Genomic DNA, 16,423 nt, shown 5'->3' with positions numbered 1-16,423 from the left:
GTGTTTAGTTTTGTGCACGGAGTGAGGCAGTGCTCTAACTTCATTGACTGAACAAGGCTGCCCAGCTTTCCCAACACCATTTGCTGAAGAGACTGTCTTTTTTACATTATATGTTTGTGCCTCTTTATCAAAGAGTAATTGATGGTAGGTGTGTGGGTTTATTTCTGGGCTCTGTATTCTGTTCCATTGATCCGTATGTCTGTTTTTGTGCCACTACCACTCTGTTTTAATCACTGTAGCTTTGTAGTGTAGTCTGAAGTCTGGGAGAGTTATGCCTCCTGTTTTGTTCCTTTTCTTCAGACTGCTTTGGCAATTCTGGGTCTTTTATGGTTCCATATAAATTTTAGGATTACTAATTCCAGTTCTATGAAAAAATGTCATGGGTAATTTGATACAGATTGCATTACATCTGTTGATTGCTTTAGGTAGTATGGCCATTTTAACCATATTAACTCTTTCAATCCAAGGGCATGCCTTTCTATTTCTATAAATCATCTTCAGTTTCATAGTTCCCAGTGTATGTCTTTTACCTCCTTGGTCAGGTTTATTCCTAAGTATTTTATTTTTTCTTGATGTGACCTTAAAAGGGACTTTTTTTTTTTTTACTTTACCTTTCCAGTATTTCATTGTTAGTGTAAAGAACTGCAACAGGTTTCTGTTTGTTAATTTTGTATCCTGTCACCTTGCTGAATTTGTTTATCAGTGCTAGTGCTTTTGTGTGGACTCTTTAGGGCTTTCTATATACAGCATCATGTCATCTGCATATAATGGTAGTTTTCCCTCTTCTCTTCCAATTGGGATACCTTTTCTTTTTCTTGTCTGACTGCTGTGGCTAGGACTTCCAGTACTACGTTGAACAGAAATGGTGACAGTGGGCATCCTTGTCTTGTTCCAGATTTTTGTGGGAAGATGTCTCATTAATATTTCTTTAAACATTCACACATAACTTTCTCTTGCCTGCATTATCTGATGGTTTCAATAATCTGCAGTTCTTTGTGGTCTGCATCTGTTCTTTGCTGATTTTTTAACCCTTAGTCAGTGAGATGCTGTCCAGTGTGCTTGGTGACTTAAGTTCATACTTTGACCTCATGATCCAGGGCCAGCACAGGGTCTAAGTAGGGGAAGCTTTCCTCCAGAGCACTGTTATACCTGGGAGGTAGCACAAACCCGGGTCTTAGCTCAGCATGGGAGTCCCAGGCTCAGCTTTCCACCTCATTTTGGCTCAGGAGTTGGCAGCCCAGTGCTGTGGAGCCACTGAATCCACTCTGAGGGCAACTCTGCCCCTACAGGCTCCACAACCCTGTCACTTAAGTGCACACCATAAAACAAACAGGTGCCAACAGAGGCCCCCAAGTTGAGCTACTGTTTTGGAAATCCCAGCCAGCTACAGGACCCACATAATTCAGTCAGGAGTTAATCTAGAGCAGATAGTTCCCATGAAGAGGCACCAAACCACAGCCTGACCACGACACATTTGGGTCCTGCAGCTGGACCCCCGGGACTTGTGGCCAGCTGACTGCTCAGACTTGTCTTATCATTCAGTTCAGTTCAGTTCAGTCGCTCAGTCGTGTCCAACTCTTTGCGACCCCATGAACCGCAGCACACCAGGCCTCCCTGTCCATCACCAACTGCCAGAATCTACCCAAACCCATGTCCACTGAGTCGGTGATGCCATCCAACCATCTCATCCTCTGTCATCCCCTTCTCCTCCTGCCCTCAATCTTTCCCAGCATCAGGGTCTTTTCAAATGAGTCAGCTCTTCGCATCAGGTGGCCAAAGTATTGGAGCCCAGTCAGCTTTCACTAACATGACCTAACTCAGCTTGTTTTATGATACGCAGAGTATCATCCCCAACAAAGACACCTCTCCCTTCCTACCTGGCAAGTAACATTTACAGGTGTCTGTAAAGCTGCTGTATTGTGATGTCTGAGGTATTAGATCATGAACAGTGACCACTTTTCAAAAGTGCTATGAACGTAAAAAAAAAAACCAAAACCAAAAACAAACTTCTGATATGTGGATAAACCTCAAAACTTAAGCACAGGGAAAAATACATAAAGAGTATAAATTATATCACTATTTATATAACATTTCAGAACAAGCAAAACTATGGTCACGCAAACAACACTGTTGGTTGCTTATAAGGATGAGGGGCATGAGGAATCTTTCTGGGTTGATGGAAATAGTCAGCATCTTGATAGTGTGGTAGTCATAAAGGTCAGAACAGGTTATTTTGTTATATAACCAAACACTTAAAAGCTGGGCATTGCACCACATGTAAACTATACTCCAAGAAACCCCAGTGCTGTGAAAATGAAGTACAGCAGCTTCAGAGGCACATGTCAGCATCAAGTCTCCTTCCCCAGCCCCTTTCCTTTCCGCTGCTCCAGGAGGCGGTGGTAGACTTCAGGCCTCCATGGGCAGCTCGCAGACCACAAGACAGTGTTATCTTCCTGTGGCCTGTGGAGCACAGTGCACAAGCCTCGGGGTGCTGGCAAAGACTGAAGGGCGTGCTACCCACCCTCCAGCCTTGTTTACTCAAATTTTACTCTACATTCACCCCACAACAGGTTCACTCTGTGCCATGAACTCGCTGGTGCTGGATAAGGTGAAAGCTCAGGCGGAAGGCCCTGCCACACTGCGCGCAGCGGAAGGGCTTCTCCCCAGTGTGGATCCTCTGGTGCCGGAAGAAGCCTGACAGGGCCCTGAAGGAGCGGCCGCACTCTCCGCACTCGTAGGGCTTCTCCCCAGTGTGGATGCGCCGGTGCTCGCTGAGGAAAGAGCTGCGGCTGAAGGCGCGCCCACACTCCTGGCAGGCATAGGGCTTCTCTCCTGTGTGGACTCGCTGGTGCTGAATGAGGTTGGAGCTCTGGCTAAAGGCTTTCCCACACTCTTTGCATTCGTAGGGGTTCTCTCTGTGGTGAATCCTCTGGTGCCGGACGACGTTTGAGCTGTGGATGAAGGTTTTCCCGCACTCGCTGCACTCGTAGAGCCGCTCCCCTGTGTGAATCCTCTGGTGCTTCATAGCGTCTGACCTCTGACTGAAGGACTTGCCACACTCAGCACATTCATATGGCTTCTCTCCTGTGTGGATCCTCTGGTGTCTGATGAGGTTGAAGCTCTGGCTGAAGGCTTTCCCACACTCCTTACAGACGTAAGGCTTCTCCCCATTGTGAATGCGCTGGTGCCTGACAACATGGGAGCTGTGGATAAAGGCTTTCCCACAGTCGCTGCACTCATAGGGCTTCTCCCCAGAGTGAATGCTCTGGTGCTTCACCACATCTGAATAGCATTTGAAGCTCCTGTCGCAGGTGCTGCATCGGTAAGGCCACCCTTTCCAGGGGCCTCTCCCAATGACTGCAGACACTGTGTTCAGGGTGACCTCTGACCTGGACACTGTGTCTTCATGGACAGCCGGTCCCTGAGGGGAACCTCTGGGCCTCTCTGCACCTTCCTCATTCCCACAAGAGTCCGGAAGCCCCAAGGTCCGGGAAGGACCCTGTAACAGCCCTGGCGTGGCCTCTCCATGGATCCCTTCTTTCAGAGTCGCCTGCTGAGGCATCAGCTCTGCACTCTGAGCCCCATGCTCAGCTGTTGAAACTGTACAGCAGGAAGCCCAGTGGCTTCCTTTCGATGCCTGGAAAGCTGGAAAAGAGGTCAGAGATACACAACTCAGAAGAGAACACACACACAGGTGGTGCTGCAGAGCTGTGTGGTGACAGAGCTAACAGCAAGATGCCTGTGATCCTGCCTGTCCTCGTCTTGCCCAGCTCTCCTGCACCTCTAACCCCTGTGGTCTCAGGATGGATGAAGGACCGGGGGAGGGTGGTCAGGGTCCTTAGGCTCTGGGGACTCCCTGGTTTGGCCGCATGGACTGAGGCCCAGCGAGCAGCCGGCAGCAGAGCAGGAGGAAACGAGGCAGAGGTCCTGAGCGCAGGGCAAGCAGTGCTGACAGCACATGCCACGGTCCAGCCTCTTTCTTGGGCCCTGGACTCCCTGAGACAACACTGTGGCCTTGACTGCCCCCACCCCCTCAACTCAAAGGGCAGAACCCTCCACCCCCAGGTTGCTAGGATCCAAAATAAAGCAAACTTTCCTTTCCATCACCTTTGCCTCTTTATTGGCTTTTGAGGGGGTGAGCGGCTGGACCCCACTTTTGGTCACACTGGTACCAAGTGGGGAAAGCCAGGGAGGCTGCTCAATGCCCCAGAGACACAGGCCACCCCCAGCAGAGACGCCTCCATCCCAGAGCACCCACAGGGTGGTGCTGAGAAAGCTGGACAGCTGCATGTAAATCAATGAAGTTAGAACATTCTCTAACACCATACATGAAAATAAACTCAAAATGGCCTAAAGGCTTAGATATAAGATGTAATACCATAAAACTCCTAGAGGAGAACACAGGCAAAGCGTTCTGACATAAACCACAGCAATGTTTTGTTACGTCAGTCTCCCAAAGCAGAAGAAATGAAAGCACAAACAAGTGGGACCTAATCAAACTTACAGACTTCTACACAGCAAAGGAAACCACAAGCAAAACAAGCTACAGAAATGGGACAAAATATTTGCAAGTGTTGTGACTGACAAGGACTTAACTTACAAAATACACAAACAGCTCATCAACTCAATAACAAAAACCCAGCTCAATCAAAACATGAGCCGAAGACCTAAACAGACATTTCTCCAAAGAAGAAACGCAGATGCCCAACAGGCACATGAAAAGATGCTCAAAACTGGTAACTATTTAGAGAAATATAAACCAAAACTACCGTGAGGAATAACCTTACACTGGTCAAAATGACCATCACTAAAAAGTTTACAAATAACAACGCTGGAGAGGGTGTGGAGAAAAGGGCTCCTACACTGTTGGTGGGAATGTAAACTGGTGCAGACATTATGGAAAACAGTATGGAGGTTCCTTTAAAAACTAAAAACAGAATTACCATATGATCCAGAAATCCCACTTCTGGACATATATCCGGAGAAAACACAAACTCAAAAGGATATATGCGCCCCGGTGTTCACAGCAGCACTGGGTTCATAATCAAGACATGCAAACAACCTAAATGTCCATCAACAGATGACAGGTGTCATGCACACAGACAATGAAATAGTACTCAACCACAAAGAATGAGATGATGCCATTTGCAGCAATATGGATGGACCTAGATATTATCTTACTGGGTGAAGTAAGTCAGAGACAAATACATGATATCACTGATACAAATGAACTTATTTACAAAACAGAAACAGACTCACAGACCAAAAACAAACTTATGATGACCAAAGGGGAAAGGGAGAAGGAGCAAAGAAGGGAGGCATAAATTAGGCGTTTGGAATTAGCAGATACAAAATACTATATATAAAATATTGGTAAAAAAAAAATAGAGGAAGTCAATATAAACAAAACAAACTGGGAATGGCCAAATAGTTTATTCAAGTTTTTCTGTAACATCTTACCAAAAACCCAAATTATTTGGGCAACCCAATTGGTAAACAAGGTCCTCCTGTATAACACATGGAATTATATTCAATATCTTATAATAACATATAATGGAAAAGAACATGAGAAAGAATATACATATAACTGAATCACTCTGCTGTACACTTGAAACTAACAACATTGTAAATCAACTACAATTTGAAAAACAAAATTCTTGTTCTCAGAGGTGTCCAGGTCAGGGTTCCAGAGAGAGCGGGCTGCAGAGTGTGACTAGGAGAAAAGACTCTGCACGCCCAATGCACGGGGCCCAGGTTCAACTCCTGGTCAGGGAACTTGATTCTGCCTGCCACAACTGAGAGTTCACACACAGCAACTAAACGATCCCGCGTGCTACAACTAAGACCTGGCGCAGTTCAATGAGTGAATATTATGGAAAAAAGTGTGGCCTGGAGAGCAAAGGAGGTGGGGTGCGGGGAGCACGAAGGCGTGAAGGTGGGGCGCTGTGAGCGTCAGAAGCTGCCAGAGTCTAGTGACATTTCCACAGCAGCCAGGCAGGTCGATGGGGAAGCTCCAACTCCTAAGCTGTCCCCACAGCCCTGAGCCCAGGGCAGCCCTCTGGGCCGGCTGCCCCGCCCCTCACCTGTGCCTGTGTCCATCAGGGCAGCCCTCTGGGCGGGCCGCCCTGCCCCTCACCTGTGCGTGTGTCCATCAGGGCAGCCCTCTCCGTGGTGGTCTGGAGACCCAGGCGGGGCTCTGCTTGCTGCTCCCTGCAGAGATGCCCACAGTGGGACCCCTGCCCGGGAGAGAGAGGAAAAAGGGGAGAAAATGACAAGGGGGAAGTCAGAGCTCCTTCAGTGAAGGGAGGCTCAGAGCCTGCCCTGGAGGAGCCATCTCACTATAAATCAAGGTCCCGAATAAGCAGACATCCCAGAAACTAGTGGGAACTCTGTCTAGGCCACGCTAGCTCCCCTCACCCCAGCCTCCCAGCAGATTAGGAGCCCAGACAGATGAGGCAGCACCTGTCAGCTGCCTGCTGTGGTCTCAGATCTGCGAAGGATGAACCAGCACCTTTAATCAGTCCTTGGGGTTCCCACGTGGTGCTAGTGGTAAAGAACCCATCTGCCAGTGCAGGAGACATAAGAGACGCATGTTTGATCCCTGGAGAAGATCCCCTGGAGGAGGGCATGGCAACCCACTCTGGTATTCTTCCCTGGAGAATCCCATGGACAGAGGAGCCTGTCAGGCTACAGTCCATGGGGTTGCGACCTAGCACGCACACATGCATAAACGTCTGGAGACATTTCTATGTATTTAAATTTTTTCTTGACAAAGATCTGAATATAAAAACATGAAACCAAAAAAATAAAAAGTCATCTGAATGGTGCAATTTTGAATTGAAGAATGCTTTTGCTAAGTGTGACACCAAAGGTTAAGTCTAACAGACTTAACTACATAGGATATTTAGAATAAAAAACAGATGAAAAAAACATGGGAGAGATACCAGCAACACAGATAAGGATTCATAGCCTCAAGATATCTCACTATATACACATAAGAAAGCATGAAAAACTAGTAAAAGTTACCAGCAGGTAACCAGAGAAGAAATAAACAAGCAGCCAATATATATATATTTAACACAGGTCCCACATTGTTCCACGTGGATGGCAATTAAAAATGAAATTTAAAATACGTCTCACTCTAAAAGTAGCAAAGGCTTAAAAGCAGCGGCCCCTTATGAGCATGGGAAACAAAGGAAAAGGAGGAGCTAGGTAGTGGTTCAGAGGTTCTTCACTGTATCTGGCCTTCCTTCAGATATTTTTGGTCGACTAGATGGCCCAGCTTCCCTGGTGGCTCAGATGATAAAGAGTTCTGCCTGTAGTGTGGGAGACCCGGGTTCAATTCCTGGGTGGGGAAGATCCCCTGGAGAAGGAAATGACAACCTACTCCAGTATTCTCGAAAGGACAAGGTGCACCGCACTGCCGGTAATTCAGCAATTTACAAAGGTCTTACAGGCAGACTGATTCCACTTCACGGAACCGCGAGGCTGTCCCAGGGCGTCACGCTGGACAGGGAGGCTGTTCCTAATGCCACCCTGGGCGGGGAGGCTGTCCCGAGGCGTCACCCTGGGGCATGGAGGCTGTCCCGCGGGGCGTCACCCTGGGCGGGGAGGCTGTCCCAGGGCGTCACCCGGGGCGGGAAGGCTGTCCCGGGGCGTCACCCGGGGCGGGGAGGCTGTCCCGCGGCGTCACCCTGGGCGGGGAGGCTGTCCTGGGCCGTCACGCTGGGCGGGGGAGGCTCTCTGGCCCACAGGAGGTTAGGGCCGCCCGCCGCCTCCGCTCTCCTCCGGGACGTGAGCCTTCTCACAAGCGGAGCCCAGGACAGACAAGGGCCACCGTGCCCGGCCCCCCGGGCCCGTCTCGGTCTCCTATCCCTGCGGCCCGGCGTCCGCACCCCGCCCACACCCCGCCGAGCCCCAGGTTCGCCCGCACTCACCCGGAGCCCCTCCGCTTGCGGGAAGCAGCGCCCTCCCCGGAGGCGCAGGCAGTTCCGGTGACGCTCTAGGCGCCGGAGGACCGGCACTCGGCTGCCCTGGGGGACGCGGGCGGCCGCCGGAGCCGCTGGGGGCGTTGACCTGCCTGCTGGAGTCCGGTCCGGGTTCCCTAGTTTCGCGTGCACGACCCTCGGCGGTTGTCCGGCCACTTTCACATTCACCGCTCCCGCCCCTGCTGGGCTTCCCTCCGCAGACCTCCGGGACGCCTCCCGGGCCCTCCCATTCCTGCGCGAGCCCTCCCTGCCGGCCCCGTGGCCTCCACCGGGTCCGGGTCCGAGGCCAGGGCCATCACTCGGGATGGTGACCTTGCTGACTGCGCAGTGGGCTAAGGCACGGACGGAGGAGGCCGGCGCTCGTGGAGAAAGCGGGGAGCGCCTGTGGGAAGAGGCAGGCAGAGCCGGAGAGACCCCCGGGCCGCCTCCCCACGGAGATCCGCCGAGGGCAGGGCGCCGGAGCCTCAAGGCGGCTGGTCCTGGCAGGTGGACCCCCTCCTCCCACCTGCCCTGTGTCCCCGGGCCTCCCTCCCCGCTGGTCCGCACCGACCACACACTTGAGGGCTTTACGATTTCACGGCACGAGCCGGGGCACAGCCTGGCCGGTCCGTTCCTGGCGTCTCTCCTACGCTGAGACGAGGTGCTGGCCAGGACTGAGGTCTCCCCTTCGGGCTCACGAGGCTCAGGTCCGGGCCCAGGGCGGGCGTTATCTGGGCTCCATAGGCGACCTGGGGCTGCGGCCGTGGGGTCGTGTGCAGAGTGGATCAACACAGGGTCTTGTGTTGAACCCCGGCCAAGAAACCTTTCCAGCGTCAGCCTCAGACACGGGTCTGGGCCTGGGCAACGAATGTCCTGTGCCCAGAGCGGCACTGTGCTCTCTGTGCTCCGGGCACTTTCCTTTAGACTCTCCTGTATTGCTCCTCAGCCCCCCCATCTTAACACCTTCTGGGACCCCCACAGCACAGAGAGCCTTTGAAATGACCCCGGCCCCTGGCACTGTCCCTTTGCTCTGTTCTGGCAGCCACTCCACGCTCTCAGCCCACTCAGCACACAGGTGCACAGGTGGTGACCGGCTCCGGGCCTTCCCTCCCTCAGCCTGCTGCTGGCCCCTAGCCTTCACTCCCTTCTCCAGTCTTGCCTCTTCCTCCAGTTCCCCCAGCTGTGAAACCAGTCACCAGCCCTTGACCTTGCCCAGCTTGCTCCTGCCTCGCTCTGAGCCTTGGCCCATTCCCTTCCCTTCCCTCACCACTGGACACAGGCCATGCCTCTCCTGCTGGAATCCTGCAACGATGTGTCCTCTGGGTGTCACGTGTAGCGACATGGTGTCCACCAACTCGTCACTGGCTAGAGATCATTTTGATCACATGGTCAGTGCTGTCTGGTTTTCTGACTGTGGGCACGATGTTTCCCCTGCAACTAATAAACCATCTCTGGGGAGAAAAGAAAGGCTGAGGAACTGCTCCACACTGGAGATTCCTAAGGACACATGGCGACCAGAGACAAGACATGACCCCGCCGGATGCTAGGTTGGAGGGAAAATACCATGGACAGGATGAGAGGCCCCACTTGGCTGGGCATTGTACCCAGACTTGGTACCTGCACTGTGGGCCTGTAACAGAATATCCCTGAGTATAGGAAACACACACTGAAGGGTTATGGAGCTAAGAGGCATAATGGATGAAATCCATCCTAAAAAGATTTGGGGAAAAAATAATTTGTATAGATATAAAAAGTTAAAAGGTATGGTTCTGCCATGTGATGTGAACTAGTGTGATTTTCTACTTTTCTGCATTTCCCAAATTTTCTACAATATATTCTGTTCATATAATAGGGAAAATGGGCTTTGTCAAATTTTATCAAGAAAGTGAAATCCTGACAAACAGAAGTCATTGATGAGCTTGTAGAAATGAATTAAGCCTGTCTCCTCTGCAAGCCCCAAAGGAGACCATAAACTGCATGCTGATTCTGCCTTCTGATGGTGCCAAAGAGGCCGATGCTGATGTCCCAGGACGCAGGTGGTGGAGAGTGTCCTCCTCCAGAGGTCCCCACGGGTTCCCATCATGAATCTGTCGCTTCCACAACCAGGTGCCAGAGCGAGCTTTCTCACTTGGGCTCTAATGACGGCTTCCTCGTGGGATGTGCACTGGCTGTTCTTCTCCAGCAGGATCAGGGGTGCATCTGGGGGGCCTGCTGTTTGCTTCTGTTTGGGACTCCTTCTTTCTGGGTGTGCCCCTGCCCTCTCTTCCTTGGATCATTCTGGAACCAATACCACCAGTCTCCTCAGGATGGGCCTGTGACCTGACTCTCTAGGGTTTGCACAGCAGCCGGGGGGAGACAGGGCTATGTCCTCTGTAGCCCGGACTGAGATGGTGTCAGACCTGGGCAGGCCAGTCTACAGTCAGAGCCCGAGGCCACAGGGGCCCACAGAGATGAGAGGTGGACAGGGGACAGAGATCTCCCTGACCACCAGAAAACCAGATTCCTGGGGATCCAGTAGCAACCCCCTGACCCCATGTGCTACCTGAGCCAGTGTCACTTGCTCTGTGAGTGGGTAGGGGGTCCACTTGGGTTCCAGGTCCAGGCTCTGGGCCCCAGAGAGCTGGCCAGTGCCCCTAGGAGTGGAAGGGCTTCAGTGCTGCCAGGGCTGGGCCAGCCCGAAGCAGGGAGAGCTGAACTCAGCCTGGCCTGTGGCCCCAACAACACACAGGTCTGTTCCTCCACTCACACACCCTGGGGAACAGTGCAAATCCCTCTCCTGCCTGCCCTTAGCCACACTCTCCTTGGTGAGCCCTGCCCTGGGTCCATCACCTCTTCTGACATTAACAACTGAGAGAGAGAAACCTGGTCAGTGGCTTTGCTCTGCCCACCTTCTGCCTTCCAGGGCCCAGTCAGTGGAACAGGCACTACTGGAACGTTGCTTCTGGTTGCTGTAGGTGTAGGACACAGAGGTGAATGAAGCCCACTGGCTTTTCCCAGTTCCCTTTTACTGTTCAGAGCACTGGAGCCTGCAGACCTGCCACGATGCAGGAGGGAGGGATGAATGAACCAAGTACAGTGGACAGGCTTTCTGATGGGCAGCTGGGCAGCAAAAAGGCCAGGAGGGGAGGGAACAGGTAGTTTGAACCCCCACCAACTGCCTAGACATTACCTTTTTGGGCTCAGAAACAGCTTCAGAATGCGAGGGCAGAGGGCAGAATACAGACATCAGCCACGTGGCCCGAAGGGCAGAAGCTGGACCATCACTAGCATCCAAACTACCTGCAGCCTGCGACTCCTCCAGCCCTGGACTCCCCGTCACCCCCAGAGCCCCTCTGGACACTCTCCCAGAATCTCCAACGAACGGGGCTCCCTGCACCTGTCTCCCACCAGCCCATCTTCAGGAGCCTGAGTCTGAGGCATTTCCTGCGTCAGTAAACACTGAATATATGCCCAGCCACACACAGCATTATTTATGTGTAACATTGTAAAAATCATAAAGCACACATAAAAATGAAAACATCTCAAAAGGATGACCTAAAAACTAGAAATAGGATTCAAGACACATCCTAGGGGAAAACCTGCAATTTTCTAGAGGACCACTCTTCCCAAAAGAAATACTCCAACCACGCAAACCCGATCTCCTACACCAGAACCTTCATTTCCACCAGACACCAAGTAGACAAGGGGCCTCACCTGAAAACATGACCTGGCCACTGCCGCCACTTCTCAACTATGTTCTCCAAGCCAGGGACTATGCCCTGCATTATTCGACCAGCCCCATGACCAAAAAGGACCCACGAGACTGAAAACCCGGTACAAATCTCAAAATACGGTGAAGAATTGCTCCAGCAAGACCAAGATTTGGCACCCCCGCCCCTCGCGGCGACCCTCCCCGCCCCAGTCCCCGCACCGTCAGTGCCCTCAAATTTTGGATAAAGAAAGGAGCTCGTCTTCCGCACATATGCAAAGCCCATTGGCCGCTTGAAGGGTGTGTACTGCAGTGCTCTTCCCCATTGCCTGATCCCTGGTCTAGGCCTTTCTCGGGGCTGCCATCAGGGGGACTACGGAGCTCGTTTCAACAGCATATTTGTCATATCTCCCGGTGAGTGAAAGGGCGCTGCCGCCTTGCCGCGACCTCCCGTCCCGCTTGCTAGTGGGAGCCAGTGGGACTCTGTTCGCACTGTTACCGGGAGGCCCAGGGGGCAGTGAAAGCCCGGCAGGGCTGCGGACAAGGGAGCCAGTGCAGGCGTCTTAACCGGGGTGCAGGTGTCCGGGCCAGCTTCAGGGCCCGTCTGAGTGCTGCTCTCCCCACGCCTGCACCAAAGCACCGCAGGCATCCGCAGCGTCCCCAGCGCCCTCCTGTGCAGGGTCAGCTCGGTGCAGCAGAGGCCCCAGTGCGCCACTCCCCACTGGCTGCCTTGGTTCACTCTGCGCTGGCTCAGGTGTGAGCTCAGACGGAAGGCCCTGCTCAGCACAGCGAAAGGCTTCTCCACGGTGTGGACCCTCTGGTGCCGGAAGAAGTCCGACGGGGCCCCGAAGGTGCGGCTGCACTCAGAGGGCTTTTCCCCGGTGTGGATGCGCGGGTGCTCGCTGAGGGAGGCGCTAATGTTGAAGGCGCCACGCACTCCTGGCAGGCATACCGCTCCTCCCCAGGGTGGCCCCGCTGGTGCTGAGTGAGGCTGGAGCTCTGGCTGAAAGAAGGGCCGCACTGCGGACGCGTAAAGGGCTTCTCGCTGCTGTGGGACTGCGGGGGCTGCGTGACCTGGGAGCTGTGCACAAAGGCTTTCCCACGCTGGTTACACGAGATGGCTTCTTGCCAGTGTGGATCCAGTGGTCCGATGTCCACCTGAAAACCCTCCTGCACGCACTGGCGGCACTGGTGAGGCTTCTCCCCACCTGGAAGCTGCTGCTGCTCTAGGCCTTGGCCTGTGCGGGGAGGCCTTGGGGCCCACAGGCCAGTGGAGAGCTGGTTCCTGGGCAGGGGTTCCCGGGCGGGGGCTCCCCACGCCTGCTAGATTCAGAGTGGCTCAAACGACCGTGGTCACAGCTCCCAGTCTCCCTCTTGTGCGGTCTCCCTGGCGGGTCACAGGCTGGCAGTGAGGCTGGCTTTGCTTCCCGTCCCAAGGTCTTGGCTCCTTTCCTCCTCGGGAATTGCCTGGTGTGGGCAGGTCTTGTGTGGCAGCCCTGCCAACTGAGAACCATGATGGCTTCTGCACAGTCCAGCAGGTCCCTGGCCCCTGCCGCCCGCGACTTGAGACATTTGTCCCCCGGACACCCTGGGGTTCTGCCTCCTCCAGGGTTTCCTGCCCTGAAATCTGCTCCTCACTCTGACCTGAAGCCAGAAAGGGAAGCAGCAGATGATAGCAGCCTCTGAACCAGAGCATGCAGAGACCTGGGGAAGGCTCACCATCTCATTTAATTCAAGGAACAAGGGAATTAAACCCTGTGTCTGGGATGGGGTTACACAGGGATCAAGGTCAGGGAGAGGAAGTGTGTGAGAAGGGAACAAACTCCCAAAATATTATTATTTTTTTCATTTTTTTCTTTCTTTTTAAAAATGTTTTTCAACATTTTATTTTGTATTGGGGTATAGCCTATTAACAATGTGATAGTTTCAGGTGGACAGCAAAGCGACTTAGCCATACATATAATATACATGTATTCACTTTCCCCCAAACTCCCCTCCCATCCAGGCTGCCACACATCGAGCAGAATTCCTGTGCTATTCAGTAGGTCTTTGCTGTTTACCCATGTCAAACATAACAGTGTGTACAAGTCCATCTCCAACTCACTACCTGTCTCCACCTCCCACCTGGCAATGTCATTAAAGAAAAAGAAATTTGGGAGCCCTCCTAACCACTTCCGGTTTGGGGCTGCCTGATTCCAAATGATTTTTGCTCAAATAAACTTTAAAAATTAAAACAAAAATTAAAAAAATCTGTTAAAACCTGTCCTCCTGAGGACTAGCCTTCAGTTTCCCCCCGAGACCTGGAATCTGGCTGATCCTTGGGGCTAGGCGGCAGGGTAACAGGGAGGGGACCGGGCCGCACACTGAATAACAGATGCTGAGGTCAGAACCGTGGCCAAAGGGACACAGCCCGGGGCTCGAGAGGGGAGTACCGTGTCCTGGGTTCCCTCCTCCGGAAGAGGAGAGCCCGGCCCGGTGCCCTTGGCAGGCGGAGTGGCAGGTGAGGTCACAGCGGGTGACGGCGCTGGCGTCAGCGAGACGAGGACGTCATGCTGATCCGTGGAGAGATCTCGAGGGAAACACACCCCAGCGGCGCAGATGCCGCCGTGCCCCGGGCCCGGGGCTCCCAGCAGGGGCACAGCGGCCCGGACTTCACAAGCTCCGCCCGCACACTCCCAGACGAAATTCTTCCAAAGCGAAACCCGGCCTCTCCCGGGATTGTCCAATCTTCCAGCGGACTCCCGAAAATGAGGAGGTGGGAGAAGCGTGATTTGGGAACCTGGCCTGCGGCCGTCGGGTCCCTGGGCCCAGCGGGCGGGGGGCGCCCTCTTGGCACACGGACGCAGTTCTGCGGTCAGGGGTCGTGCGCACTGTGGGAGGAAGGCCCGCGGGGGCCGGCTGTGACACCGTGTCCACCGCCAGCCGGGCCGCAGGGCCGAGGGACCCGCAGCGCGAGGCCGCTCCCCCCGCGGGAGCCGGAAGCGAGCGCCGCACCCACAGCGAGCCCCGCCCCGCGCCGCCAGCACTTCCCGGAGCTCTCCGAAGCTTGGGGGACCCGCGGGGGGACCGGCCCGGGGCAGGGATCCCCGGAGAGGAGACCCCGGGAGCCGCTGGGCTGAGCCTGAGAGCCTCGGGGCGGTGGACCGGCCCCAGGACCGGCACGCTTCCCTGGAGCTGTCCGAGGTGCTGGGTCGCAATCTGTTGTGGGGCCTCGAAGAAGCGGACGGTGAGGCAGAGATAGAGCCTGGCGGGGCGGGGAGAGGGCAAGGAGGCCCTGAGCGCGGTATGAGCAACTCTAGAAAGCAAGCAAGGGACACCACCCAACTCGTGACTTCAGAAGACTCTGGTGGATGGCGTGCGGGGTGGAGACGAGTTCTGGGTTGTTGGGGCAGCCCAGGGGAGGAATGGTGCATGCTGGCTTGGTCTGAGGTGAGAACGTTACTGTCTGCTGCTGAGGCAAGTCCACGATCCCTGCGACCTGTTGAAGGAACCCAGTGCTTAGGAAAGAACCGCAGGGGTGAGGAGAGGGCACCTAGCATGACCACCACCTTCAAATCCTGAGGGCTCTTCCTTGGCTGAGTACAGCCAGGTTATGACAGGCGCAGAGGGCAGGACTGGGAGGGCTGGCGCTGGAGGGCAGACCCTGGCCTCAGCCAGGCAGTCCAGAAGTTCCGGCCCCCTTCCAGATGGTGTCTGAGTAGGGCTGGGACCATCACCCATGCAGAAACACCTGCTTTGAGGGGCTGGGGGAGCCCATAGGCTCCCAAGCCTGGCACGCTGTCAACATCACTGGGAGTGTTGGAGCTAAGTCCAAATTCCCTGGCCCCACCTCAGGTCCACTGAATCTGTCTTCCCTGAAGTGGGGTCTGGGAATCTGTTTTTCAGCAAGCTCTGACCCTAGCCTTGGAAATGCTCCTTTCTCGGGAGTCTGGGTCCAGCCTAACCCCTCATCCAGTTCAGACCTCTGAGATACTGAGGTAGCTGCATATGGAATGATGCATTGCAACTGACAAAAACAAGCATGTGGGCAATACTGGTATTGAAAACGTGGGCAGAGGAACTTGTGGTTCTGTCTGCCCATCCCAGCGCCCTGCCACCAGCCATGGGTGTGACTTTGAATCAGGTTAGAGGCCCTGGCCCAGGGATGGACAGCAAGTGGCCTAAGACCTCAGCAGAACCCTTCTGTGGGATGTTACCCTTACTCTCTAGTGGGTAAAACAGAAGTGAATAGGTCTGGGACTCCTTTGAACTCTGGTCTGCATCCCAGAGAGAGAACACCCATAGCAGGAGGAATGAGGCCAACTCTACAGCATCAAGTACAATCTTATCCTTGCTAAAGACAGTTACTTTTATGTGTCAACTGGACTGGGCCACAGGGTGTCCAGGTCTGAGTCCAGTAGACTGAGTAAAGTGCTTGGGCTGCTCACCCTGTTGAACTGTGGTGTCAGTCTCATCCTGCCTTTGGACATGGACTGAAACCCTGCATTTTCTTGGGTCCTGGGCCTGCTGGCTTCCAGACTGGAGCAGCCCGCCGCAGGTCTTGGGGAGTCTCAGTCTCCGTAACCTCACGAGCCAATTCTAAACCTACCCATCTCTCCAATTGCCTCTGCTTCTCTGGACAGCTCTCTTTTTTCCTAATTAGAAAACAAATTTGGAGAGATTAGTAACTTGTCTAACCTTACAGTTAAGTGAAGAGTTGGGCTTTAAATTCCAGTCGATTTTCGTAACCATCATGGTACACTGCTTCTATTCTTGTAAAAATAAACCC

General features: G+C 53.7%; 3 protein-coding genes across 14 annotated transcripts in view; 1 reads left to right on the top strand and 2 right to left on the bottom strand.

Annotated features, from left to right (window-relative positions):
• Nucleotides 1-2,064: 2,064 nt before the first annotated feature.
• ZNF696 (zinc finger protein 696) lies at nucleotides 2,065-7,975 on the bottom strand. 11 transcript variants are annotated; one of them, XM_081505415.1, is made up of 4 exons: nucleotides 7,455-7,975; nucleotides 6,463-6,562; nucleotides 6,137-6,236; nucleotides 2,065-3,645 (listed from the first exon to the last, which is right to left on the bottom strand). In XM_081505415.1, the coding sequence occupies exons 3-4, from the start codon at nucleotides 6,150-6,152 to the stop codon at nucleotides 2,573-2,575; spliced, it is 1,089 nt and encodes a 362-aa protein (XP_081361541.1). In that variant the 5' UTR covers nucleotides 6,153-6,236; nucleotides 6,463-6,562; nucleotides 7,455-7,975; the 3' UTR covers nucleotides 2,065-2,572. The 11 variants fall into 11 exon arrangements, with proteins under 11 accessions (XP_081361541.1, XP_081361540.1, XP_081361539.1 ...); XM_081505414.1 differs by lacking the exon at nucleotides 6,463-6,562 and having other exon boundaries at nucleotides 7,455-7,601; nucleotides 7,694-7,975; XM_081505413.1 differs by having other exon boundaries at nucleotides 7,938-7,975.
• Nucleotides 7,976-13,364: 5,389 nt separating this feature from the next.
• LOC145511717 (uncharacterized) lies at nucleotides 13,365-16,286 on the bottom strand. Its single transcript, XM_081505401.1, has 2 exons — nucleotides 16,244-16,286; nucleotides 13,365-15,133 (listed from the first exon to the last, which is right to left on the bottom strand). Exons 1-2 carry the CDS (start codon nucleotides 16,245-16,247, stop codon nucleotides 13,980-13,982), a joined length of 1,158 nt encoding a protein of 385 aa, XP_081361527.1. The 5' UTR covers nucleotides 16,248-16,286; the 3' UTR covers nucleotides 13,365-13,979.
• LY6H (lymphocyte antigen 6 family member H) overlaps nucleotides 14,217-16,423 on the top strand; it is a 44,663-nt gene continuing 42,456 nt past the window's right edge. The window contains exon 1 of one of the 2 annotated variants that reach the window (XM_081505403.1): nucleotides 14,217-14,410. The gene's annotated coding sequence lies outside the window, so the exon portion shown is untranslated. The remainder of the gene's footprint in view (nucleotides 14,411-16,423) is intronic. The other variant, XM_081505402.1, reaches the window with a different exon arrangement.

This window comes from Giraffa tippelskirchi, chromosome 6, assembly GCF_054371585.1.
Source record: "Giraffa tippelskirchi isolate mGirTip1 chromosome 6, T2T-mGirTip1v1.2.pri, whole genome shotgun sequence".
In the NCBI taxonomy this organism is placed as follows: Eukaryota; Metazoa; Chordata; class Mammalia; order Artiodactyla; family Giraffidae; genus Giraffa; species Giraffa tippelskirchi.
This window is presented reverse-complemented; position numbering and strand designations above follow the sequence as displayed.